This window comes from Loxodonta africana, chromosome 3 (genome assembly GCF_030014295.1).
Source record: "Loxodonta africana isolate mLoxAfr1 chromosome 3, mLoxAfr1.hap2, whole genome shotgun sequence".
NCBI lineage: Eukaryota > Metazoa > Chordata > Mammalia > Proboscidea > Elephantidae > Loxodonta > Loxodonta africana.
This window is the reverse complement of record NC_087344.1, coordinates 36,291,204-36,318,300: the sequence shown is the minus strand read 5'-3', so window position 1 is coordinate 36,318,300 and position 27,097 is coordinate 36,291,204. Positions and strand designations below refer to the sequence as shown.

Below are 27,097 nucleotides of genomic sequence, written 5' to 3'. Positions count from 1 at the left end.
ATGCGCATATATCTCCATGGCTGATGAGGCTGGCCGGGCACATTCAAAATGGCGGAGTGTGGGGCAAGCGGCAGCGGTAGCAGCGGGGACAGCCTGGACAAGAGCATCACGCTCCCTCCCGACGAGATCTTCCGTAACCTGGAGAACGCCAAGCGCTTCGCCATCGACATAGGTAGCCGTGGGCCGGGGCGCCGGGAGCTGCCCGGCCTGGAGCAGGAGGGAGCCTATTTGGGGTACCGGCGAGCCGGGGGCGGCGGGAAGGACGAAGGGTGGGGCGGGGGCCGCGGCGCGCGCGGCGCGACGGGAGTAGTAGTCCGCGGGCCTCCGGCGCGAAGGCTTGCGGCGGCGGCTGGACCACAGTTACCGACAGGCGCCGCGCGGGGCGGCGCCTGGCATGCCGGGGCTCGTAGTCCGGCATGCTAGCGGGGTGGGCGCGGGGGAGCTGGCCAACCCGGTCCACAGTCGGCGGAGACTGGACCCAGGCGCGAGAGCGGGCGAGGGGCATGACCTCGAGGCGTCGCCCCTGGGCGCCCAGGGCGGCAGTCACCCCGTTATCCTGGCGGAGGAGAGGACCGCCGCGGAACGGGGGCCCTGGGGCCGGACCCTGGGTTTAAATCTTGGCCCGAGTCGAGCCGCTCGGCCGGCAGGCGAAGGGGATGATGCCCCACCACTGTCTCGCGGTCCTCAGAGGCCAGCCTGAGATTTGGGGTTGAAGGCGAAGCTGGAGCCCCAATCCGTGCCCAAGCACTTCATAGGGCGGCCCAGCAATGGCCGCGGAGCCGGCGGCAGGGACCCCTCTCAGCCCTTCCGGGGCGATCGTCGACCTTTGGCCCGCGGCCCCAGGCAGAGGCCGTTGGCAGACTCGTTAGGGCGCAGCGCTGAGGTCCTCCCGGACAAGCTGGGCGCCTGCGCTTTACTCCCAGGCGTTGCTTTTGAACGTTTGACTGTTAACAACCAGGGACGGTGGACTTCGCAACTGGGGTCATCCTCTGGGCCTTCCCACGGGTGTTTTCAGGGTGTGGGACATTCACTTCTAGCCCTCCATACCTTCCTACCTCTCGGGGTCCCTTGTTTCCTCCCTCCATCCTCCCACCACCGGGCCTTTAGGTGGTTGCTGGGGTGCACTCTGCCCACCTAACCCTGCAGCATATTATTGGCATTAGCTCCTGTCCCTCCTGGGCACTTCTTACTCACTGACACCCCTTGAGGAGCTTCTTGCATCACCCCATTTACAGGTGAGGAGACTTGAGTCACTGAACGATGGATCAGCTGGTGGTCACCAGGCTAGAAAGTGACAGAGCTGGGATTGGAACTCCTCTGGCAACAACCACACTGTGGCCTGGGGCAGAGGTCTTCCCGGGCAGGAGCTAGGTGAAGCCCCTTGGATGGGCCCTGTGGCTGCCCTTTTAGCAGCCTGTGTTTGTCCGAGTGTCCGTTTGACTGTCCTCAGATAGACAGTTAAGGCCCCTGGGGGCAGGGCAGGGTCTCCTTTTGCGTCCCCTGTGTCGTCAGCACCCACACAGTGCCCAGTTGGAACTCAATAAATGCTCCAGTGAGTGAGCTGTGAACTGCTGCTCACCCTCCTGGGAAAGCTGGGGTGTCAGGAACCCAGGCCTGTCCCCTCGGAGCTCATTGTTTCTGGTGCATTTAATGCATTTGCAAGTCTCATGTTCTGGGGATCACTTGAGTCATAGGTTTGGTCCTTCACTGTAGTCCATGATGCCCCATCAAGGAGGGGAGAGGTGTCCTCCAGGAAAAACTGAACAGTGAGACTGGAGGCGTGGCTGGGTCCCGGGTTCCTGCCTTGCAATGTGGATGTCTTCCTTTGGACTGGTGAATGGGTTGAGCTTGCAGAGAAGCAGAAAGGAGGGCTTGAGGGGTGGGACTTTGGGGGGGATGGCCAGTGGGAGGTACCTGGAGGCTGGGCCTGGGGAAGAAGCCTGTACAGAAGTGGGCAGAGCCTGACCAACTGCCACAGAGGAATCAAATAGAAGGAAGGGCTGGAAGCGGTGAGTTTGGAGGCCCCACTGCAAGCGTTGTTCATGCCAGCCTAGCCGAGGCTTCAAGCAAGCATCCACTCCAGACCCATAGTGGCAGACTGGTGCTTCACACACCCTGTGAGGTTCAGGCCTTCACGCCCATCACTCCTGGGACCCCACATCCCCAGAGCAGTTCTCTCTCCTCAATCGCTGCTGTAGAAGCTTCACAGTAACGGCTGTCCCACGCTAGGTGACATTCTCAAGTTGTTAAAAGCATACATGCTTTGAAACAAAATAGTATTTGTATTATAAATATATGTTAAAAACTGAAAAGAAAAAAGAAAGGCCTTCGGTGGCCTGCAGCACCATGAGGTCATGGCGTCCTGGCGGGCGTGTGGTCTAAAAGGTTCCGCTCCTTGTCCCGCTGTGTGCATCCTGCGCTCGGGGCCCTGTTCAGTGGGAACAAGTAAAGAATCAGTGTTTCTGAGGTGCAGATATCACTGTGGGGCGGGGTGAGGGGGGCAGCAAGAGGCCGGGCCTGCCTTCTGTGTTCTTTGTGGCCTCAGAGGCCCACAAGGGGCCACTGAGTGTTGCTGGCAGGAAGGGCTGTCACTGCCCTGGAGGGTCCCAGCCTGACCTGCCGCCCGGGCCAGGTGGGGTTTGCTGGCAGAGGAGCATACAGAGGGATATTTTTAGTGCTGTTATTTATTTCCTCTCTCTGAAGTCCCCCCGACCCCCGGTCCAGGTCCAGTGTCTCTCGGTCTGAAAAGGACACTCTCATCATTACTGAGTACAAGCCTTTGAAAGTTTTTTACTGTAGCCTTGGGAGGTCCCTCTAGGTGGGGTGCTCGGCCCAGGGATCCACACAGCCAGAGTGCTCATCAGTAGTAGGCTTCTCTGTTTCCCTTTCCTTAACCAGGACTGTGGACCCAGGAGACCGCAGCTGCTCAAGTGTTCTTGTTGAGGCCTTGCCTCGCTTGAATGGGGACACCTAGCCATCTTGGCCAGCCTACTTCCTTGAGAGCATCAGGGATGCTTGTGTCCCCATATGTACTTGAAGTGATGATTAGACTTCAAAGAAGTCCAGGAGGCCTGGTGCTGCCGGGTGGCAGGGAGTACTCCTCGGGGGCAGTGGGCATGTGGGCAGGAAGGGGCAGCAGGGGTGATGGGTTCTGGCTTCCTGTCCCTCCTCACTCAGTAAGGGCCCAAGGAGGGCCTTTGGGGCAGGAGAAGGTGCAGGGCACAGGCAGCCCGAGGGTACCCTGCCCCGGCCCCGTGAGGTCTGGAGATTGGAAGGTGGTGGTGGGGCTCAGGTGGTGGACCATGTGTGAGTAAGCGGCTGGGCCCCCTTTTCTCCTGTCCTCAAGGAGGGGTGTGGAAACTGGCTGGCAGAGCACACAGGGCAGTGTGCTGATGCCAGCCTGGCCCTTGTCATTGTTGGAGGTGGGGCTGGGGAGCAGGTGACAACACACCTGGACTAGGGTACATTCGAATTCTAACAAGTCCCTGACAGCAGGCCAAACGCTTCTGGTTTCCTCAGGCTTCCACTGTTCTTTGAGCCACTTCTGGTCCAAACTGACCCCCCTTTTGTACCCATCGCCCCTCGCACTCCGGTGCCCTGTCTGCCTCCTCCTGGGTGGGGTGGTAGAGGGACTGGGGCCCTGCCATGACCGTCTTGTCAGGGCCCAGCGTGGGCTATTTAAGGCAGTGTGTTCTGCTGCCCTGTTGACGGGGCGCAGAAACTAGCCCTCCTCACTCTACTGCCGCCAAGCCCTCCACCCGAACCACTCACACACCTTGTTTGGCTTGTGGTCCAAAGCTAACCCAGAGAGCACTACTCTGAAATTCAGTCTCTGTGTTCTCAAGTTTGTTTATAGCGGCTTTTGACGTGTCTCTTAAAATATGTCACCATCTCTTTGCGTCACCTGTCGTTAGAAAACAGTGTGTTCACAGAGGTGACTCGGACAACAAGCATCTTAGAAAAGGACTTGGCTAGGCTGGGATTACCCCGGGGGTAAGGAGGCTCAAGGCTGGCTCTGTCTTCTGAGCTCACGGTGCAGGCGAGATTAAGGCCAGCACCGAGTTGACCCAACCAGGTGTGCCCTCTATCGTGACAGAGGTGAAGCTGCGGGACCATGGAGATCAGACCGCAGCTGGGACGGGCGGGCACAGGAAGGTGGCCTGGGTCCTGTGAAGGGAGGACCTTTGGCCCTTGGCACCTGGACGTTTCTAAATCGATTTACTGACATGCGTTTGTCCCTATACATCCCTTTAGTATTTTGTCACAAAACAACTGTTTGGAAATCATTTTCCCCTTCTCATTCTCTCACGGCGAGGGATGTTTGCCTTATTTTTGTCAGGCCCTGTAAGAAAGGCAGCCTGCTCAGAAGTCCTCTTGTGCTCTGAGCATGTGGTTCCTTCTGTCTCCCATTCGCGGGCCCTCACATCTGTGTCCGGAGCCCCGTTGCCTCCAGCATGCCTGCTCTGACTTGGAGAGGAGCCTGCTTTAGTTCATCTGGAGGGGGACTTCACACTCGTTCCCAAGATACGTACTGGGAAGGCCTCGTCTGTCCACTGATGTCTGGCACAGCCTTTGGCCGTCTGTCTATGTTGCATGTCCAGCAGCATTCTAGGGGCAGTGGGACTTCTCCAGGACATCTAGAAAATCTTGATCATTGAGGGAAAATACTGTGGTGTTTCTGGTTTCTTCTGGTTCGTTTTGGGGAGTGTACTGCCGTCTCCAGCTCTGAGCCTCTCCAGACAGAGGTCCGCAGCCTACTTCTGGGCCCCAGGTCTTGCTCAGCCCCATTGTCTCCAGTGTATCTGCTAGGAAAATACTTGTATAGCCTGCCCCGCTTGTTAAGATGGGTGGCCACGTGTGGGACTTGTAATGGGAACGCACTGGATGTAAGAGCCTATTTCGTGGGTCATTCTCAAGATCAGAACTAGAAGCTGACATTTCCAAAGCTGGGAACAGCAGCGGAGCTCCTTCAGAAACTGGACCGGCTCCTTCCTTCTCCAGGGAGAGTGGAAGCTCTGAACCCAGTTTGGTCAGGGTCTGAGGAGGAACTGAAATTGTAAAGGGAAAACAGGCTTAGATTTGATAGCTTTTTGTCTGTGGGGCTCCAGGCTGTGCAGAGGGACCCCAAACATCTGCATCCTAGCCCCCAGCGAGAGGCCCCATGCTTGCTCAGAAATGTCCCAGAGAGCTGCAAGCAGCTGGTGGATCCTCTGTCCCCACACCCGGTTTTGACTGTGTGGTTTGCCTCCCCCTCACAGGTGGGTCCCTGACCAAGCTGGCCTACTACTCAACCGTGCAGCACAAGGTCGCCAAAGTGAGGTCTTTCGACCACTCGGGAAAGGTGAGCTCTTCAGTGGAGAAGGCTCTGGCAGGCGTGGGTTGAGGCAGCAGGCGAGCATGTGGCTCAACCAGAGGGGCTAACTGGTGGCACCTCCCCCCAGTGGTGTTCGCCTGCCAGCCCCTTGGCTGCTAGTGAAGGTGGACGGACCATCCTGGACGTCGCTAGCCTTTCTGTCCCTCCCTGTCCCCGGCCCTGTTCCCTGCAGTCCCGACCTTGGAGGCAGGCATCTCCACCTGCCGGGCTCCTTGGGGAGGCCTCCTTTCTCAGCCCCCTCACTGGGTCTTTGGGTCTCTTCGCTTCATGGAGACCCTCAGCTCGGACCCTCTGAATTTGGAATCAGAGTTCTGCTTATCTTAAGGTCGGCTTGGGTCGCCAGGCTGCTGGGGTGGAGCAGCAGAATGTTCCAGAACCTCCCAACTTTATTCTCCAGGACACAGAGCAGGACCATGAGCCGCCCTATGAAATCTCTGTCCAGGAGGAGATCACCGCCCGCCTGCACTTCATCAAGTTCGAGAACACCTACATCGAAGCCTGCCTGGACTTTATCAAAGACCACCTGGTCAACACAGAGACGAAGGTCATCCAGGCCACGGGGGGCGGGGCCTACAAGTTCAAGGACCTCATTGAGGAGAAGCTTCGGCTCAAGTGAGTGGGGCCCAGCAGCCAAGATGGGGCCGGCAGGCGAAAGCGGGTGAGGTGGCCCAGCCTGCTTGGGTGGGGTGGTGGGGAGGGCTCCCTACTGGTGAGAGGGGGCAGGGGACTTACTGCTGGTGTGTGTGGGGGGCTCCCTGCTTATGTGCGGGGGTTGGCGTGAGGGTTCCCTGTGGGTGTAGGGAGGGGTGGGGGTCTCCCTGGAGGTGTAGGGATGGAGACAGGCTGGTCAGTCCTTGGGCTCGGGCTCTCCTGGGCTCCATGGCAATACACCTGGCTGCTCTGCATCTGTTCCAGTCCTGTCGTGGGGTGCCTGAGACCCAAAGATCTCGCTTGCCTTTGAGTGGGTCTAGGGTTCTGGGCCGAGCTCTGTAAGCAGATCTGGGGACTGAGCAGCAGGAAGGCCTGGGAGGGACTGAGGACGGGTGGGCACGGTGGGTGAGAGCGGTGTCGGGACCAAAGGAAGGAGATGGGCTCTGGGGGAAGGAGTCTGTGCCAGTGTCCTGATGGCTGGACACTCTCCAGGGCTTTCTGGGGTCCTGGGCTGCACCCGCCTGGCAGAGCCCAGTACATTCTCTGTCACAGAGCTAGTGGTCATTCTGTAAGCTGCCCTGCTGGTTGCAGTTCCTTGAGCGTCTTATCTGTTTGTGGAATCGGCAGCCTGGGGACAGCATGCGGGGAACAGCGTCGAGGGGTTTTGTGCCAGCCTGCCTCCCTGCGCTGTGGATGAGCTCCATCCTCTGTGGCCACCATGCTCCAAGTGTTGTCGCTTCCCTTGCAGAGTCGACAAGGAGGACGTGATGACCTGCCTCATAAAGGGCTGCAACTTCGTGTTGAAGAACATCCCACACGAGGCCTTCATGTACCAGAAGGACGCTGACCCCGAGTTCCGATTCCAGACAAACCACCCCAACATTTTCCCCTACCTTCTCGTTAATATCGGCTCTGGGGTCTCCATCGTGAAGGTGAGTGAGGGAGGGAGGGATGCGGGGGACGTTGGTGAGGCCCTTGTACATGTCAGAGGCAGTGTTGGGTGTGGGGACCCGTGACACAGGAACTTGCGACATGGGGACACATGATGCATGACACAGGACTGGCCCTCGGCCTGGTGTGCACAGGACATGCTGAGTGCCAGTGCTCCTCATCAGCAGGAAGGCCAGCCCCACCACAAGCCTCAGGCTCTCTAGGCCATCAAGCTGCACCCTCGAGAGCGGTCACCCATGGTGGTGGCGGCAGTACACCTGGCAGGGTCTGCTCTTGGGGTAGCCCTGAACGACTATGTCCCCTGGGGACCTGTCAGGTGCTAATGCACCCCTGTCTGCTTCCCAGGTGGAGACCGAGGATGAGTTCGAATGGATCGGCGGCAGCTCCATCGGGGGTGGCACCTTCTGGGGGCTCGGTGCTCTGCTCACCAAGACAAAGGTGCTCAGCTGCCTGCAGGAGGATGCCTGGGCTGGGAGGGCTGGGGCTGTGGGATCGGAGACTTGTAGTCAGCCAGAATTTTACAAAAGTGGCTCCTTTCTGGACTTTATTCTGTCTCCTGGGTCTCGGACCCCACAGCCCCAGTCGGCATGGAGTTGTTTGTGCTCTGGAGGATGGAGTATACAGATGGGCCTGGGGCATCGCTGGGTGGGTGATCCACAGAAAGGCATCTGGCCTTGCCCTATACCTGCCCCACGCCATGCCAGAGAGGCTGCCCAGCACCCACAGGCTTTGCTTGACCTTTCATGGACGTGGTTCCACGTGCCACAGGGACACTGCCAGCCCCTGAGATCTAATGGCTGTCATCTGCTCTGTCCCCACAGAAGTTTGATGAGCTGCTGCATCTGGCCTCCAAGGGCCAGCACACGAACGTGGACATGCTAGTGCAGGACATCTATGGTGGGGCCTGCCAGACATTGGGGCTCAGCGGCACCCTCATCGCCAGCAGCTTTGGGAAGTCGGCCACCGCCGACCGAGGTGCCTCAGGCTGGGATCTATGACCACGGTGGAGGGAGCAGCCTCTTTTATTCTTAAAGGATTGGTCTGTCACTGTTACATGCTGGCTACTTGGAGGAGTTGGATTCTCGAAAAATAATTCCCCATGTTCCTTCCCATCACCCATTTACTACAGCCTTCACTTCGTGCCGACTTCACTTTGATTTTAGTAAATTCATTCAGTCCTTCTTTGTATGACTTAGGAAAGGTGTTTTTGTTTTTTCTTTTTCCCTTGTAACTTTCCCTGGATCGCACACACGGTCCACACACCTCTTTCTTGCTGTCTCCCGCGCATATGTATTTTCTCACTGTCTCTGTCTATCGCTTGCTCTCTCATGCTCTCTTGCTCACTCTGGCTTTCCCTCACTCTCTCCCGCTCCCCCCTCGCTCTCTATTTCTTTTATTTACTTTTAAAATGTTTTATTCGTTTTTAGTGGCAGTATACACAACCGAACATACATCTGTTGACAGTTTCTACACGAGCCGTTAGTAACTTCGGCAACATACTTCACATCGTATCACCGTTCTCCCTTCACGCGTACTGATTCATCACCATCCCCTTAGGCCCACTGCCTCTTAAAGTTCTCGTCTGTGCTTTAATTGGTGTCGGTTTATACTCGTGTAGGTAATTCTTTGGAAGAGTGCCATGCTTGAGGTAAACATTATTAATTGGGCTCGGTTGTTGTTTAGTTTAACAATGGCTTCATGGCGTAGTTTTGGTGCAAGGTTTAAGGATTATTTCTGGGCATTAGATTCAGGGGTTCCCCCAGTCTCGATGGATCCAGTAAGTCTGGTTTCCATGTGTCACTTTCTCTATCTTCTATTTTTCTCTCTCATTCTCCCCTCCTCTTCTGTTTCTCCGTCTCCCTCTCTATCTTGCTCTCTCATTCCCCCCGTCCCTCTCTCTTGCTCTCTTTCTCCTCTCCCCTTTCCTCTCTCTCTCTTATTCTCCGCATTCCCCTCCCTGTCTGTTATTCTCCCCTCCCGTCTTTTTCTCCATCTCCCTCTCTATCTTGCTTTCTCATTCTCCTCCGTCCCTCTCTCTTGCTCTCTCTCATTCTCCTCCCCCCTTTCCTCTCTCTCTCTTATTCTCCCCGTTCCCCTCCCTGTCTCTGTCATTCTCCCCTCCCGTCTGTTTCTCCGTCTCCCCCTCTATCTTGCTCTCTCATTCCCCCCATCCCTCTCTCTTGCTCTCTCTCTCTCATTCTCCATTCTCCTCCCTCCTTTCCTCTCTCTTATTCTCCCCGTTCCCCCTCCCCCGTCTCTCTCACTCTCCCTCTCCCATTTTCTCTCACTTATCTCCACCTCCCCCCTTCTGCCCTGCTCCCTCTTCCTGTCCCTTGCCCTCTCCTGCTCACCCCCCAGGGCCTGTGTACCGCACAGCCTGTGTGACTGCCTCGGTCACAGCCTGTTTCCACTTGCCTCTCAGAGTTCTCCAAAGAGGACATGGCCAAGAGCCTCCTGCACATGATCAGCAATGACATCGGGCAGCTCGCCTGCCTCTACGCGAAGCTCCACCACCTGGACAGGGTCTACTTCGGAGGCTTCTTCATCCGCGGCCACCCCGTCACCATGCGCACTATCACCTACAGCATCAACTTCTTCTCCAAGGTAGTGAAACTCAGGCCCTCTCTCCTGGCCTCTGCCCTGAGCTTCATTCTTCCTGGGCACATTAATGTGGACTCTGGTGCTTTTAGCCCCAGGGTGTGGTGCATAGGGCAGGGGACGAGGGTGTGCTCACCGGGCCCAGGCCACCAGGGGAGGTGGGTAGTGAGAAGTCTACACCCACCTTGCTAATCCTTCTGTCTTTCTGCCCTTCATCTGCTGCGCCTCGGCATCCTGCCTTTTGGAGTGCCTTGGCTTCCTCAGGCCTTGAGCCTGCCCCAGTGATTGGGCTTGAGGCTGCCTCCTTCTCCATTGACAAGCTTCACAGCTAGCTTAGAGGCATCTGGGCCAGAGGGCGGTACTACTTCTGGGATGTGTGCCCACAGGAAACAAAGTGTGTCAGCCGAATGGTGTGAGGAGACCAGAACGATGCGTGTGCAGAATGGTGTGAGGAGATCAGAATGATGTGTGTGCAGAATGGTGTGAGGAGACCAGAATGATGAGTGTGCAGGACGGTGTGAGGAGACCAGAATGATGCGTGTGCAGAATGGTGTGAGGAGACCAGAATGATGTGTGTGCAGAATGGCGTGAGGAGACCAGAATGATGCGTGTGCAGAACGGTGTGAGGAGACCAGAATGATGTGTGTGCAGAATGGTGTGAGACCAGAATGATGCATGTGCAGGACAGTGTGAGGAGACCAGAATGATGCGTGTACAGAATGGTGTGAGGAGACCAGAATGATGCATGTGCAGGACGGTGTGAGGAGACCAGAATGATGCGTGTGCAGAATGGTGTGAGGAGACCAGAATGATGCGTGTGCAGAATGGTGTGAAGAGACCAGAATGATGCGTGTGCAGGACGGTGTGAGGAGACCAGAATGATGCATGTGCAGTATGGTGTGAGGAGACCAGAATGATATGTGTACAGAAGGGTGTGAGGAGACCAGAATGATGTGTGTACAGAAGGGTGTGAGGAGACGAGGATGTGTGTGTAGAATGATGTGAGGAGACCAGAATGATGCGTGTGCCAGACGGTGTGAGGAGACCAGGATGATGCGTGTGCAGGATGGTGTGAGACCAGAATGATGCATGTGCAGAATGGTGTGATACCAGAATGATGCGTGTACAGAATGGTGTGAGGAGACCAGAACGATGCGTGTGCAGAATGGTGTGAGGAGACCAGAATGATGCGTGTGCAGGACAGTGTGAGGAGACCAGAACGATGCGTGTGCAGGATGGTGTGAGGAGACCAGAATGATGCGTGTGCAGGACGGTGTGAGATCAGCATGATGTGCTTTGTAAGATGAGCCCCACCAGGGAAGCCTGACTCCAGAGAACCAGATTTACAAACTAGACAAACTGGGTGGTTATTTATTTCATGGAAGGATTATTGTAGAAATGCTCGCCCTCAGATTTCATCGACCTGCACGCTCCCCTGTGCACTTTAATGCTGTCCCATTGACAAGCCTGCCATGGACAACTTTTCAGGAAGGTGCCACCACTGCAAGGTGTTAGATCATTCCCGAACCACTCTGGTTAAGTCGTGGCCACCCTGGCCGGCTACATGGGGCATTTTGGGCCATGGCAGGGAGAAGTCCAGGCGTTGTTCCTGAGACACGAGGGCTACCTGGGGGCCATCGGCGCATTTCTGAAAGGAGCCGAGCAAGACAGTGAGTAGCGTGCCCTCGTTGTTTCCCTGTGAGCAGCCTCAGCCATGTCGAGAAGTGTGCGTGGGGCCCGCTGAAGCCCCTTCCTCTGTGTTGGGGGCAGCAGCAGGGATTTGTGGGGTGATGAAGTGAGGGTGGGGGAGACTGAGGCCCCAGGAAGTGGTGAGGATGGATATTTTTAACATTGAGTAAAGAAATGATTCCCCACCCCCCCACCTCTGCTCTTCCCCTTTCGAGTTGGAGTTGCCAGCTGTTGCTGGGCCAATTCCTGCCTGCAGTGGAAGGGACACGCCAGCACTTCACTTGTGGTTGAGGGTGTCACTGTAGACAACAGGCCCCCTGAAGGCCTCAGCCCTCTACTTCCCGTGTGCTCTGCTTCAGTGACTGCTCGGTTCAGCTCACCTTCCCAGGTTCAGAGGTGCCTGAAGGTCTACAGATGTGTTCCTGGCCGGGAAAGTGCGGGCTGTCTGCCGGGGGACTGGCTGGTGCCAGGGGCCTGTCAGCCTCAATGAAGACTCAGAGTGCTGTGGAACCTGGGCCATCCCAGCTTTAAAAACCATGTCCTTAAGTTCAGTTTTCTGCTTGATATGTATCAGAGAGCTCTTCCCTGAGAGGCTCAAAAAGGTCTAAATCATTCTTTCCCAAAGTTTCATCTCTAGCAGGAAAATAAGAAATAACAGAAAAAAAAAAAAACGACCGGGAAAGAAAGTTCTCGCTCGTGTAGCCTGGCAGGGACCCTCGGGGAGCTGCCCCTTTTCAAGTGCAGCCAAGCAGTCCTGGGTTCACTGTGGGGGTTCAGAGAGCGGTGTGTTGTTGCCCAGGCTGACACGGCGACTTGGTTTCTCTCTTTGTCAGATCCCAACCAGTACAGCTGGGGTGAGAACTACGCGGGCAGCTCCGGCCTGAGGAGCTCGTCCCCTGAGCTCTGCCCGGCACAGCGGGCGCGCAGCGGCACCGTAAGTAAGGGCCTGTGCCACGGGGTGTGTATCTTGGGGCAGGCGCCTGCAGCCACAAAGCTGTTGCCAGGGCCTATCACCTGCTCCTGAGAGAAGTCCCTGTGCAGCTGCAACTGGACTGATGGGCGCTTTCTCCTGGCCCAGACTTTTAAAAACCTAGCCACGGACGTGGGGACTTCCCCTGAGGGCAGAGTAAGACACCGTGGCTGCCTTTTTTCACCCTGTTTGCAAACCCAGCTCTCAGCTCAGCAGGAACCTGGAGACCACTCAGTGCAGCCCCCTGTTCGTATAGACAAGCAGAAGTTCAGAGAGGACAGGGGTCTCTACCAGGCTATGTGACAGAACCAGGACCGAAACCTGGAGTCCCAGGAGCCAAACCCAGGGCTTCCCTCAGGTATTTTTTTAGCTGGCGGTTTCAGGGTGGCAACAAGTCACACACAGCATCCACCCTCCTAGGAAGGTTCTGGCCTATGTCTTGAGTCCCCACTTGGGGCAAGGCCACCTTGACTAGACAGTGCCCTCCCCCTGTTCCCTTAGCCTGTTGCACTGAGTGGAGTGCTCTGTGGCCCCAGATAGGGGAAAGCCATCCAGACAGTCAACATAGTGACTGTGTTCCCTTGCCCTCATCAGTTCGGAAGCGAAGCCACGGTTTCTGTGTTAGCCCTGCAGTTTTGTGGGTGCGTCTTGGAGGCGAGTCCTCCCCTATGGGCCAGGCCTCAGTGTCAGACGACTGATGCCTCAGGGTCACACCTGCATCTCCACCCTGGTCGCTTGCAGTAGCAGTGCTCCTGGCAGGGAAGAAGGGCTGAGTCCCAGGTGTGCGACATAGTGTCTAGTCACTGAAAGGCAAGGAGAAGTGCCCTGTGGGGGCAGGCCTCCACGGCAGCAGGTGCTTAGTTAGTATTTTGTGCCAAGGGCCAAGCGTCAGTTTGCACATCTTGGCGTAACTCTTTCCCACGTAAAACGAAACAAGCCAACCGGGCGTATTACCATCCATCGGAAAATGCTGCATGTCCTGGGTGTGCCCGCTGCTGACGCTATCAGAGCGAAGTAGTTGGTAGTGTAGACCGCTCCTGTGTTGATCAGGAGGTGGATTTTGAACACTCCGATGTGGTTGTAAAAAAAAAGGGAAAAAAGAAAACTTTTTTTTTTTGATGTGGTTGTAAAGGGTCAGATGTGCTTGGGGGAAGGGCAGGGAATGGTGATGGGGGACAGAGGAGTGAGTGTCTATGGGGGTGGAGGCCATGGTAGTTGTGCCCAGCTGCCAGTACACAGGGCCCAAAGGAGTCAGTAGGGCAGGTTGTAAGAACAGTGGGAAGGCCCAGGCCAGAGAAGGGGCACGCCAAGGCCCAGGACCTTGGCCATGTGTTGGGAGAGCTGGATTGGGGGGCATAACCCAAACTGGGGTGGGAGTGGTCAGTAGGACCACCAGCTCCAGGGTCACAGGGGCCCACAAGCCTCAGCGCGAAAACAGTGAAAGGGGGCAGAGGAGAGGGGAGAGAGGGAGCCAGGAGGCATCTCAGGCTGCTGGGCAGATAGAAACCAGGTAGGGCTGCAGTGGCCACTGGGAGGCCATCCTGAGGCCGGCAGAGGTGACAGTGGAGGAGGAGGTGATGTGAGCAGACCTAAGATCTGCTGGTGATAGACCAACCCAACTTGCTGAACCTGGTGACAAGCCCCAGGTGTTTGACTTGGGCAACTGAGTACCAGAGGAAGAAGACAGAGGTATAGATGAGGTAGCCACGACAGCCTCCGACATGCTAAGCTTGAGGCAGGAGACATCCACGTGGGGCCCTGGTGGGTGATGGGTAACACGTTGTGGCCCCTAGACATTGAGAAAGGTGCTTGTCTACTCTCTGAGTTCAGCTTTAGCTTGTCCGTTCTCACAGAGAATAGCTAATTCCAAAACCTGTAAATGAATATTTTGGTGACGGGAAGTCAGACCAAGAGAACACATACTGTATGTAGTTTCTGGAACAGGCAATTGCACAGAGGCAGGAGGCAGATTAGCAGCTTCCAGGAGCTGGGGAAAGGGAAGAGGGGAGTGCTTGCTCGAGAGACTGGGTTTCTGTGGGAGCGGGGGGTGAGAAAGGTTTGGAAACAGATGGTAATCATGGTTGGACAATGTGGTGAGTGTCATTAATGCCGTTGAACTGTCCACTTAAAAAAGACTAAGTGGCAAATTTTATGTTGTATATGCATTTTGCCACAGCGAAATTTAAAAAAGGAATACTTTGATCTTGTGGAAAAATGTTGCCACCGACTCTGCCCCCTTTCTGTGCCAGTTCGACCTGCTGGAGATGGACCGGCTGGCACGGCCAGTGGTGGACCTGCCACTCCTCCTGGACCCATCCTCCTACGTCCCCGACACAGTGGACCTAACTGAGGACCCCATGGCCCGAAAGTACTGGCTCAGCTGCTTTGAGGAGGCACTTGATGGGGTAAGGGCTCTGGACGTGAAGGGACGGATCCCACGGGAAGAGCATGCTTGGAAAGAGCAAGGAAGACCTGGGTTATCTTGGAAAATGTTGTCTGTCCTTTTTTGGCTCCTTCCCCTGAGCATGTCTCTACCGTGGACAGTTTTCTGCCTTTGTCCATTGCGGTGGGCATGAAGCCACAGTGGTGTGGCCAGACAAGCCGGGCAAGCTCCCCAGGAGCCTCGGAGTATGGCAGGCGAGCTTCTAGATGCTGTGCGGTGGCTTCCGTGTTCAACGGGCTGGCTCACATTTCTCAGGGGGACGATGTGGCTCCAGTAGCTGTTGGGTTAGCAAGTCAGGACGTGGTACTAGTAGACGTGCTTTTCGTAAGTACTCCAAGTAATGTTGCTAGTTATGACATTTCTTCAAAAAGCCAGCAATCAGGTAGCCCTCGCCCCTTGAGGTGTGTGCCTGATAGACCTGCTGGGGGGCTGTCGGCGGCTGCTCGGACCAGGGACTGCTCGCTTGGCCCCCTCTCGCCTCCACCCCAGCATGTGCTGCACTTTGGGAGAAGCCACTCCAGCTCGAGCCTCGTCCTACCCTTGCAAGGATGGTGCCAAGTCCTGAGCTTATGGCTGCCCCGTGAGGTGCTCGGAGCTGCCAGATTCTGGGAGGAATACCTCTCTTCCCATGAGCCCTCGGGCTCTCCTGGGTCTGCGGCCTCGGCAGTCCAGCCTTACCTAGACCTCGGGCTCTCCCGTGCTGGGAGAGCTCTGGGCACAGCCAGAACCGCCCTGTAGCTGGAAGGAAGGGGCCTGGGCCCGACAGCACAGCTGGACCATGGGTCGAGCTGTGGGTCTCCAGGTTAAGTCAGGGTGAATGGTGACCTGCCCCCTCCTCTCCGTGGAGTTGGAGGCCCGGAGGCAGAGGGGAAGCGTCCTGTGGATGGGGCTGGGCTCTCAGCCTGAGCATGTGCCCAGTCTACCACGCTTGCTCCCGGGGCTGCTCTGAGCAAAGGCTTTGCTCCCCACCCGGAGCAGCCTGGGGCCTCCTCTGACTGTGTGCCATTGCCAGGTGGTGAAGCGTGCCGTAGCCAGCCAGCCAGATTCCATCGACGCCGCTGAGAGGGCCGAGAAGTTCCGGCAGAAGTACTGGAACAAGCTTCAGACTCTGAGACACCAGCCATTGTGAGTCACTCTGCCTCAGCTTCTTCTGGTGCTGGGAGGCCTGTCACTTGCCCACGAGGTGCTTTAGGGACCCCAGTGTGTTGGCGCTTAGGATCCCCCAGTGCTGTGGGCTGGGCGTGGCCTTTGAGGATCTCTGTCTCTGGGGGCACTTGGGACCCCTGGGGCACTGTGGCTGGCTTGTGGCCTTGAGGGACTGCTGTCTCCGTGGGTGCATACCCCGCTGGCCTGAATCTTTAGTCCAGTGATGAGGGGAGGACCCAGGAAACAGGGATCTCTGAAAACACATCCCTGAAGGTGGACCACTGGCTCACATGCCCACGCCTGCTGCTGGGTTCTTCCAGGGCCACTCCTTGGTCATCTGAAGCTGCAGCCGCCCTCCCGCCTCCCCAGCTTAGGCGTGCAGGGGTGAGGCTAGTGCGGAGGGCAGGCCACCCCAGGTCCTCGGGCTGCACGTAGCCATGTGCTCTGGTTTTCCCGTGTGTGCCGGACCCTGCACCCACGAGGAGCCCCAGTAGAGCTGGCATTGTTCACCTTCTCCGGCATGGTCTGTCCGCAGTGCCTATGGGACCCTGACCGTGCGCAGCTTGTTGGACACGAGGGAGCATTGTTTGAATGAGTTCAACTTCCCGGATCCCTACTCAAAAGTGAGTCCCGCCCATCCCCTGGCGGATGGGTGAGTGAATGGTCAACCCTGCTGTGTGATCTCAAATGTGCTGCCCTGGTAGGTGCAGGGGGCCAGTGACTACACTGCAGGGGGTCAGTCTGCACCAGCGCCTTGTGGGATGGCTCCTGCGGGTGCAAGGTGAGCTGCACTGGGCCCCTCTGCTGCAGTATCTGCCAGGGAGCTGCGGGCTAGAGATGCGTGGGGCTCCCCTCTGTATGACCTAGGGGCATTGTGGGGACTCCGCACCAAAGACGGCCAGTCAGGACAGGTATGTGAGCGAGGTAGGAAAGTGCCATGGGGCCCAGGGACACAAACTGGATGCCTGAGTGCCTGCTTTACCTGACCCATTACCTGAGAGGTGCAGAAAGGCCTGTGTGAGAAAGCAGAGTTTATCGTGAGGTCTGAGAAGGAGTGGCCACCAGGAGGGAGAGGGCTCATGGCGTGAGGCTGCAGAGTTGGTACTCGGGGCCTCCACTGTGTACCTGCCATGACCTGGGGCCGCCAGGACCACTTCATGGGCACTGAGCTGCAGAGCTGGGGTGTCTGTCCTGCTGCCTGACATCTGAGCCAGGAGGTGACCTGGAAACAGCTGCTTTCCTCCTGTGGCCACGCCCTCAAGGAGGCTGTGCCATGGGCCATACTCCTGTGACACCACCCGACCCCACATGGTGCCCGGGCTGCCATGTGGTCCCTGTTCCCATCTCCTTCCTGCCCACCCCCATCTGTGGGCTGAGGCCCCACAGACCTTGCCCTCTGCACAGTGATGTGTGTGTGTGTTGGCACACCTGCTGTCTTCCAGGGTCCTCAGAGCCAGGCTCTCCCTTAACTTGACATGACCTTGAAACATCCAGCTGCATCTGTGAATTCCTAGTGTAGCTGTGGCAGGTTCTCTGTCAGGGCACAGGCTTAGGTTTCTCCATAGCGTCCTCTGCCAAGCATCTTTCCTGGACCGCGCTGAGCACACTCCCCTGAGGGCCCAGAGGAGGTCTGAGGAGAGCGTGGTCTCACCCATAGCCCCATTCGTGTCTCCTCAGGTGAAGCAGAAGGAAAACGGCGTGGCACTGAAATGCTTCCAGCGGGTCATCCAGTCACTGGACGCACTGGGTTGGGAGGAGAGGCAGCTGGCGCTGGTGGAAGGACTCCTGGCAGGGAATGTCTTTGACTGGGGCGCAAAGGCCGTCTCCGAGTAGGTGCCCTATGTTCCATTCCACTACGGAGGCCCGCCCTCCCCGTAATGTTCATGGCTGCTTGGCGCAGCGTTGGCTTCATCAGCTTGTCTGTCCCTGTCCCCTCCACATGCACACACACACACACATTGCTTCTGTGCTTGGTGGCCCCAGCAAAGTCGCCATTGCATCGCCCCAGCCCTGTGCCCTGGTGGCCTGGCTTTGCCCTAGCAGGGAGAGTAGGGGAGATTTGGATGGGGTTGCCTAGCACGTGGTGGACTGGGTGCCACTTAGGGCTCTTGGCTGGACCTGGGCCTCAGCAAGGGGTGAGGCTGTGGTGCCCCCATTGGCTGGTGGGCCAGGCATCCCTTGCACCCTCATGGAGCCCTACGAAGCCCAGTCTTATCCTGTGCCCTCTCAAAGAAAGAGACTTGGGGCCAGGGTTCAGTGGTAAAAGTCCAATCTGTGTCTTCCACATACCCTGGGAATTACACTGGGGAAAAAGGCTGCACACAGAGGCCTTCACCAGCTCATTCCATGGGACTGCACGTGTTCCTCATTTGCCAAGCGCCCCTCCTGGAGCTATCCTGTGGGTGTCTCCAAAAGGAAGCGCTTCACGTGATGATTGTGGGTTTCCACAGTAGCCATCTTAACTGCTGAGAAAGTCATGCTCCTCTTCCCAGGCCTCGCTGGTGGCCTCTGTCTCACCCTGGCCTGCGGTGCCATGTGGTGGTGAAGCCACAGGGAGCTAGTGTGGTGGGCTGCTCGGTACCAGGCCCATCACCCAGGGGGACAGGGCACCAGGACCCAGGAGGGCTGCCCACTCCCTTCCCACCACCACCCTTGGCTGGCATAGACCCTCTGTCCTGCTCGAATACCAGCTCATCGGGCTGAAGGCCATGTGGTGTGTCTGGTTCATGTCCCGTCCCCGCAACCCGTGTCCTGTGGTGATGTCCCAGCTTGAGGCTCTCATTGGCCCCAGGCCAGCGAAGGGGGAAGGAGTCTGCTAGGACTGCCTAGGCCATGACTGGCCCTGGGCACCATCTTCTTTCTTGAGGAAATTTTATAAGTCAGCTGAAGGAATACAATTTGTGATTCTTTCAAGATATTTGCTCAGTGGACCCCTGAGCTTTTCCTGAACAACTGGAAGTAGCAACATAAACAGCACGTCGGTAATGGTGCATTCGCTCAGCTCATGAAATGCCGTATTTGACATTTCTGCACTCAGCTACGTAGACTCAAGTTTTGTTTTGTAACTTTTTTTTTCCTGCTCCACACAGCGTTCTTGAATCAGACCCCCAGTTTGGATTTGAGGAAGCTAAGAGGAAGTTACAAGGTATTGACCCCCACAAACCCAGAGCCGGTGCAGGTTAGCCGGTGTCCACTACATGTTTGTTGAGAGAGCTATGAGGACCATACAGGCTGGGCACAAGGGCCTTTCTCTTGGTACAGCTTCACCCCTAGATTCAGGGGATGGAGAAATGAGTGAAGACAGATGACTCCCTTTAACTGTCTTCACAACTCTGGGCCTGAGGGAACTGGGCTGATTAGGGGCTAACTGAATTGTATAGGGGCTGACCAGGCTGCCTGGGCCTGACTGGGGGCTGATTGAACTGACTGGGGGCTGACAGACTGACTGGGGGTGATTGGAGCTGATGTGGGCTGACGGACTAACTGGGGCTGTTGTGGGCTGACTGAAGCTGACTAGGGCTGATGTGGGCTGATGGGCTGATTGGGGACTGACCATGCTGACTAGAGGCTGACTAGGCTATTGCGGGCTGACTGGGGCTGATGTGAGCTGACTGGGGATGCATTCACTGGGCCGATGTGGCCAGGGTCTGATCTAGGCTGACTGGGGGCTGACAGGGCTGATGTGGACTGACTGGTGCTTACTGGGCTGATGTGGCTGACTGTGGGTCTCTTCTCTCTTCCCAGAGCGGCCTTGGCTGGTGGACTCCTACAATGATTGGCTCCAGAGGCTAAAGGTACGTGGAGGTGCCTTCCCTGCCTCTGCCTTTGGGGGACCAGGAATGGAATGGGAGTGCTAGGAACAGGAGTCGTGGGGACTAGGAGTCAGACCAGGTCAGAGCAGGGGGCTGGGAAATGGGGTGTGGGGCCACCTCTGGGAGCAGAGAGGGACCCTGGGCAGCTGGTCAGGATCCCAGCAGAGCATGAAGGAGCCTCTTCTCTTCAAGTCCCGCTGCTTCCCCGATCTGTGAGTCTAATCTAGGACATTCTTGGCTCTGTGCCTACCCTTGTCGTCAGCACTTGTTATTAGGGCCAGTTGACCTCAATACAAAGGTCACTTGGGCCGGCAGGTGGCACCATCCCTAGTACTCAGACTGTTTGGGGATGCGGGTGTGTCTAGAATGCTTGGATTCACCTGTCCCCAACTGAACACCCTGGTTTTGTCTTGCAGGGGCCCCCTCATAAATGTGCCTTAATTTTCGCAGATAACAGTGGAGTAGACATCATTTTGGGAGTCTTCCCCTTTGTCAGGGAGCTACTCTTTAGAGGGACTGAGGTGAGTGACGAGGCCGTGTTTGGGCTGGGGGCCTTCTGGGGTGTCTCTGGGTCAGTGGGGATGGTGCCGTTTGTGGGTTCTGGCAGCAGTGGCTAGAGCTTGTCCTCACATGGAAGGTAGGTGAGGTCAAGGGGCACAGGGGGAACAAGACTTCCCTGGGAAGGGTGCCTGGGTCATCATGTCAAGAGGCCGGGATCAATATGCATAAGTCTGGGAATGCTGCCCCGGTTCTCTGCGGCCAGAAAGATGCTCTTGGGGCCAGATCTCCATGCTGACCACGTGGTGGGGTTGGAGGGATCCCCATGGCAGGCTCTGAGTGCCTCCGGAGGCCATAGGGTGGTGTGAGTGAGGGTGGTCAGAGGCCTAGCCCAGCCTTGATGGGCACTGCCAGTCACCTTGTTAAAATGCAGAGGGGCCTTCAAGAGCCTCGGGGGGCACAGGGCATTGGCCCTGCAAAGGGCCCTAAGTGCCTCGGGCCCTCCCTGCTGCAGGTCATCCTGGCGTGCAACTCGGGGCCTGCCCTGAATGACGTGACCTACAGTGAGTCACTCATAGTGGCTGAACGGATAGCCGCCATGGACCCCATCATCCAGTGAGTGCAGGGTTGTGTGTGTGAGTGTGGGTGTGTGTAAAAAGTGGGGCCCTGGGGGCTGGTGGTGGGGCAGATGCTCCTAAAAAGGGGTAGGAGATGCCAGGCCGGTCTTTTGGTCATGAAGAAAGATGGGTGGTGCCAAGTGGGTGGAGCTTCCTGAGGTAGGTGGGGCAGCCTTACAGCCCTGCGCTCACAGGTTCTGACTGTCTTATACTCCGGCAGCTCTGCGCTTGGAGAAGAGAGGCTGCTGCTGGTGCAGACTGGCTCCAGCTCCCCGTGCCTCGACCTCAGGTAACCTGGCAGGCAGGCAGGCGGCACCCTTGTGCCCTCCTAGGGTCCTTCCCATGGTCCCCCCCGGGGTCCAGTGTGTACCTGTGAGACAACAGGAGTCAGCACCTGCCCCAAAGGAGCTCCTCACCCCCTCCTAACCCCTGACCCCAGACCTCCTCTGCTTCCTCGGGGGCCTGTGGAGAGTGGGCAGGTCTGAGTCTGTGTACTAGGTATGGCTTGCTCTGGCAGGAGAGACATAGACACCCCTGAGCCAAGCATGTCCACCTGTGGGACTCAGGGCCCCACCTGGCCTCTCAGGCCTTGGCATCCCTGTTTGTAGATGGGTCCATTGTGCTGAGGACTGAGTGAGCAAGGCCACCTCCCAGTGGCCCACTAGCCAGGTTACTTTTGGTGCCTCAGTCCCTGGTGGTCCTAGAAATGGAAGTACTGGTAACTTGGAGAACACTTCCCCAGCAGGGAAAGTCTGGTCTGGGGCACATAGTCACCCAGTCTGTTTTAGTAGCGATTCTCCCATGTTTATGCCTTTTTCTTCAATGAGGAAAGATGATGAAACATCTGTGAAAAGGAATAAAATCTTTTAAAGTGAAAAAATAAAAAAGGGGGAAGGTTACTGCAGCAGTGTTCAGAACTGGGCGGGCAGCCTTCGTAAAGAAGCGCTGGTGCTGGTGGTTTACCCGAGCCCAGAGGAGGCCCAGGGTCGGTGGAGGCCCATCGTTAAGAACCACCTGGACTCAAAGTGCTGCTGCATAGATGGAGTCATTGATTGGCGGGCTTTTTCCAGGCACGCTCTCCGTCATCACACTTGGTGAGAGGCAGGGGGATGTCCCTACTGGTACCCCACCTCACAGACCCCCTTCTTCCCCAAAGCCGTCTGGACGAGGGGCTGGCTGCGCTGGTACGGGAGCGCGCTGCCGACCTGGTGGTCATCGAGGGCATGGGCCGCGCCGTCCACACCAACTACCACGCTGCGCTGCGCTGCGAGAGCCTCAAGCTGGCTGTCATCAAGAACTCCTGGCTGGCTGACCGGCTCGGAGGCCGGCTCTTCAGCGTCATCTTCAAGTACGAGGTCCCGGCCGAGTGAGGGCCGCGCCCACCACGCAGGCCAGTGTCGGCCTTGTAGAGAATGTATTTTTACCGCCACGGGGAAGCTGCACCTGTCGGAGCCCGAGTGTAATTGTGCTTCTGTGACGCAGCACCGAGGGAGCCCATGCCCACAGCGAGTAGCAGTGTGCCGCATCACTGTGGCACTTGTGTGACGCGTGTTTCTTTTCATGCTGTGTGTTTGTGATGGGGACTGACTTGGCGTCCTGTGAGACACTTGTGCTGGGGTATATTTAACTGGTAAATAATCTTTTATATACATATATATATAAATCTATACATATATATCTTTGACAGAGTTCGCCAGCAGGGTTGGGCACACGCCAAATAGAGTTTTTAAAGAGTGAAACCACGTGGCCTGTGTATCTGCCGTCTTGTTCAGGAAGCGTGTCCAGGCAGGGGAAGCCTGAAATGAGGACTTTTTCTAAAGTTACTTCTAGAACTTTCTTAGCCCCTGAGCACCCCTTTTCCCCACCATGATGTCAGCCCCCAGGACCCTCTGCAGCAGTGTTCCCAGGGCTGGCCTCGACTGCTGTCACCTGGTTTTCCTCACCACCCCCTTACCCTGGCCTTGGGGGCTCAGAGAGGGGGCCGCCCTGAGCAGTGCATTGGGCTGCCTGTGTGCTGTGCCTCTCTAACCATCCCTGGCCCACTCCCCCATTCCCCTGGCAGGGATGCGTGAAGCCTGTGCACACACTCCTGGCTCGAGAGTCACTGAGAGGAGGCATCGACCACTCTCAAGGGCTCCTGGGGTAGAGGTGGTGGCTGAGAGTGGTAGACTGAGCACGCTGTGGGTTTCTCGCCGACTGCTCCTGGACTTGGGCCAGCACAGGGTCCTCCCAGCTGGATTGACCTCCCCGGGGTACAGGGAACAGGAAAGCAGGTGCAACCTGCCACCACAAGAGTAGGGTCACATGCCGGGTTGCAGGTGACTGGGGGCGGGGAGGCGTTTCCTGGAGAGGGAGAGATCATGAACCCAGAGTCCTTGCTCTCAGATCTTGATGGGGCCGGGAGCTGCCCAGTGGGACCCATGCTGGGGCACTCGGCTGCAGAGTATAGGGCTGTGGCCCTGCAGTGGGGGTACATGCGGACTCTTCCTGCCCCTGAGCTGCTGGAGGGGATTTCTACAGAGGCTGAGCCGCTGCAGCCCCTCCAAGGCCTGCTTGTCTGCAGGGAGCAGAGGAACTGGGAAGGGACGGGCCCAGGTGGCAGTCGTGGCCGTGGTCTCCAACAAGGTCCCCAGCTCTGGCTCTGCTCTTGGGCCAAGGAAGCTGACAACCTGCACTCCTGCCAAGTGGCTCTCCCCAGCACTCAGGGAACCTGCACAGCTCCCCCAGTCCTGGGACCCTGTCTCCCTGCCCCTCCTCCACATGGGGCTGGGCCTGGTCCTCATGATGCCCTGCATGACAGGAGGCATCATCACTCTGGTCCTGTGGACAGACACCACTGCCCTGTGGGCCAAGGGCAAGGCCGGGCTTGCATGTCTGCCCCAGGCTCCATGCAGAACAGCTGCTCCCCAGCTGGACGATTTCTGGGTCTGTCCTTCCTGCTACTGCTGGCCAAGTGCCCACAGATGCCTCTGCATGGAGCCCCTGCCGGATCGTGCCGGGCCATCTGCAGGTGGCCGGAGTCCAGGCCAGCCCATGGCAGTGACTGATCAGTCAGGCAGGCCCACAGCACCAGTCGAGCCTGGTTGAAGACCACCACCAGATGGCAGCAGGAGCTGGCCAGGCCTGGGCTGCAGTTGTCCTCCTGTTCCCTCCTGGATGACCCAGAACCGGAGCAGTGGCTATGGGCCAGGTCAGTCTACCCAGTGGTAGTGAGGGTCAGTCCCTGTGCTCTGTGGCTGGGGCAGCAACAGGGCCCTTGCCCTGGGTCTTCGGAGCAGAGACCCCTTCCCCGCCTCCAGCCACACCCCCTGGCCGGCTCCCCTTCCTGCCTGGTGCCCCCCCTCCAGGCTAGACCCTGCCCACAGCCCCTGCTGCCAGTGCCAACTTCCTGCTCCAGCCTGTGAGCCCGACCCCTCCCAGCTGCACTGGACTCTGCCTTGGGACCTGTGGACGATAAAGCCCTTCCTAGCCTGCACCCCTGGGGAGCTCAGCCCCATGTATCCTTGTCTGGGAGGTATCCCTGACCATCTTCAGCCCCAGGCTGCCCTCTGCTCCTGAGCTCAGCCCCAGGCTGCCCTCTGCTCCTGAGCTCACCCCCAGGGGCCAATCCTGCGGCCCCGACCCCCTGTGGAGGACAAACGGTCCCCTTGGCTGTGAGGCACAGAAGGGGGCCCTGCCAGTTGCCACGGGGGGCTGGGGGAGATGCCTGGGCTGGGGTGGGGTTGAGCATTGCCCCACCCGAGAGCGTGCAGGGCCCCATGGGGAGGGAGCACTCTGACCTTGGGCTCTCACCGCATGCTCACCAATGCAGAGTCTCCCCTCTACCCGTGCCTGCCCTGCCCTCAAGGACCGCACCCCCCCCCGCCCCCGCCCTGTCCAGGGAGGGAGCTGGCTGCTGAACTAGGTGCTCCAGCCCCATGTGCCCCAGCCCTGGTTGCTCTGGCCCCCAGCCCCTCCAAAGCTGTCCAGTTTCTCAGCCTCAGCATACCGGGGGAGAACAGCTCCTGGATCGTGACCACGGGGTTCGGGGCTCCAGCACACCCTGCTTTCTGCAGCCTCACCCAGGGTGCCTTTGGCCTGGGGGCCCTGCCTTGGGTCAAGACTGCCCTTTGAGGAATGGGAGGGGACTAGAATCACGTCACACACCTGGTGGAGGTTGTATGTGGGGTTCCCCTTGCCCCGTGAGCCGGTCGGCCAATACTGACCTTGCCCAGCAGCAAGAGCAGGAGTGAGTGAGGGGCTGCGCCAGCAGCGCCCCAGAGACAGCCTCGCCAAGTGAGAATGCATTTATTGGAGTCATGTTCCAGAGTTTACGCAGTCCTTAAAACGTCCCGATATGGAGGACGGGGGTCAGAACAGGCCAAACGCCGAGTCAGGCGGGATGCCGGCAGTCTGAGCAGCTCTGGGCACGTGGCCTGCACCCTGGGAGGAAGACCACTTGGGGGCATGACTCCCCAACACTGTGGCACACGCTCACACCCATGGGCTAAAAGCCCAGGTAAAAAAATGGAAAAGGACTTCGGTATAATTTCAGTGTTGTACAAGTTTTGTCTCTAAAAATTTAAATACCTCTCTGTATATATCTTAAAACGGAGTGACGACCTCAGCCTCTTCCTCCCCTGGGAGTGGAGGGCACTGAGCAGCAACCAGGGCAGAGGGCCACAGCCCCAGCCAGCACGGTCACCCGGGCATAGCCAGCCACTGGTGCACTCAGCATACAGGCCAGCTCTGGGGACCTGTGACAGATGCCCTATTTCCTGAGCAAACACGAAGGCTCCCCACTCAGGCCTGGAGGGTGCAGGCAGGCTGGGGCAGTGGTCAGAGTCTGAGCAAGAGGGGGCTGGCAGAGGCCCCGAACTCTTGGCCGGGGGCTCCCTTGGTGGAGGCAGGCACATCCACACAGCCCTCACGACCCACAGAGCAGGCACCTTCGGGGGTGCCACGCTCCTCCTCGGGGGGTCCTGGTGCACCCAGGCCCTGTAGCCGCTGCTGCCGCTCCTGGGCCTGGCGGGCACGGCTGGCGATGGCGCGCACCCGGCTCTGGCTTCGGGAGGAGGAGCGCCGCAGGAAGCCAGGTACCCCTGCCACCGCTACTCCCTCCCCGGCCAGGCCCAGGCTGGTGGGCGAGGTGATGTCCCCTGCTTGCTGGAAGCCTGTGAGCCAGCGCAGCTGCTCTGTCAGGGCGTCCAGCTGTGGCTCGCCCTGGGGGCCCAGGCCTCGGCCTGGGATTCGGGGCCTGCTCTCAAAGCTGGGGGCAAAGTCGTCGGCAGTCAGGTCCCCCAAACTCTTGGACTTGGCAGCTGCAGGGCAGTCCTGGAGGCCCACCAGGGAGAGACGGCCCCAGGGTGGCCGGAGGCGGGAACCAGCTGGGTACCTGTGCAGCCGAGGGGCCAGGGGCCGGGGCCGCAGCTCATCAGACACAGGGGACAGCTGGCCTGTGACCCGCAAGTTGGGGTTGGACTTGCTCTTGGTCACCGGGGGCAGGCCTGGGCAGGTGGAGCAGGGCCGAGGGGGCAAACGGCTGGATGGGGCTCCGGCCAGGCTCTCTCGGCTGCGGCCCAGGCCCAGGCTGGGCAAGGAGAGGTCGATGACGGTGTCACTGGATGACATGCTGGAGGATGAGGACAGGCTGTCACGGTGGCTGCTGGGCTCCAGACGCTGCCACAGCCGGTCACCGCTTGTGGCGTCTGAGTACACGGCGGGGGTTGGGGAGGGCCCAGCCAGGAGCCGCCGCCCAGCCAGGGGCTCTGCAAGCACCTGCCCCTCACTCTTGGCGTTTCTGACCAGGTGCAGCTGGCCCGGAGCCTGGGGCTGGCCCCTGCAGCCCACCTGGCTGCCAGCGGCCCCCTCAGCTAGCCCCCCAGGGCTCTCGTCGTGGCAAGGCCACTGCCTGCTGTCAGGGGGTGCCTCAGTGTCCCTGTGGCTACCAGTCATGAGCTGAGGGGGCTCAGAACCTCCTGGGGCTGCCCCTGGGGGGCCTGCTGCCTTGGCACTGGGTCCTTCAAAGTGCTGGGGCCCTTCCGGGGAGGGGCTGGCAGGGGCAGCCCGCGGCAGCAGTTGGGGACCGGGTGCCGGCTCCTCAGCGATGGTCTCCAGGCCACACAGGGAGGAGACAGACCTCTGCATGGACAGGGGGCGGGTGTCTGGGGAGAGAGAGAGGGGTATCAGTAGGTGCCCCAGGCCCCCATGCCATGAGACAATGGACCAGGACCCTGGGGCCCTCAATGGCCAGGCCCTCCATCTGTACACATGGGTGCCCAGCATGCCCCTCTCCCCGGCCACCCTCTGGAGCTGGGGGAGCAGGCAGGCCACAGGGCCACAGCCTGGTGCTGACCCGTGGGTCTTCAG

At 58.3% G+C, this 27,097-nt stretch overlaps 2 protein-coding genes across 2 annotated transcripts in view; one reads left to right on the top strand and one right to left on the bottom strand.

The window, feature by feature from the left end:
* Positions 1 to 11: 11 nt before the first annotated feature.
* Positions 12 to 22,402, top strand: PANK4 (pantothenate kinase 4 (inactive)). The gene is made up of 19 exons (XM_003413506.4): positions 12 to 172; positions 5,259 to 5,341; positions 5,772 to 5,986; positions 6,774 to 6,957; positions 7,322 to 7,414; positions 7,798 to 7,951; positions 9,399 to 9,580; positions 11,163 to 11,244; positions 12,097 to 12,197; positions 14,483 to 14,638; positions 15,689 to 15,801; positions 16,358 to 16,445; positions 17,500 to 17,651; positions 18,912 to 18,967; positions 19,567 to 19,616; positions 20,051 to 20,155; positions 20,647 to 20,747; positions 20,970 to 21,038; positions 21,906 to 22,402. Exons 1-19 carry the CDS (start codon positions 49 to 51, stop codon positions 22,117 to 22,119), a joined length of 2,322 nt encoding a protein of 773 aa, XP_003413554.2. The 5' UTR covers positions 12 to 48; the 3' UTR covers positions 22,120 to 22,402.
* A 3,165-nt stretch (positions 22,403 to 25,567) lies between these two features.
* PLCH2 (phospholipase C eta 2) overlaps positions 25,568 to 27,097 on the bottom strand; it is a 30,895-nt gene continuing 29,365 nt past the window's right edge. Inside the window, exon 22 of the mRNA XM_064281125.1 lies at positions 25,568 to 26,892. Within this exon, the coding sequence (XP_064137195.1) occupies positions 25,568 to 26,892 (1,325 nt within the window). The remainder of the gene's footprint in view (positions 26,893 to 27,097) is intronic.

What these genes read in the sequence shown, in the direction of transcription:
- PANK4 (XM_003413506.4), top strand. Translation starts at nt 49, where the DNA reads ATGGCGGAGTGTGGGGCAAGCGGCAGCGGTAGCAGCGGGGACAGCCTG. An exon ending in GAGGAGAAGCTTCGGCTCAA is followed by an intron (nt 5,987 to 6,773) that starts GTGAGTGGGGCC and finishes CTTCCCTTGCAG; the next exon opens with AGTCGACAAGGAGGACGTGA. An exon ending in ACTCTGAGACACCAGCCATT is followed by an intron (nt 15,802 to 16,357) that starts GTGAGTCACTCT and finishes GTCTGTCCGCAG; the next exon opens with TGCCTATGGGACCCTGACCG.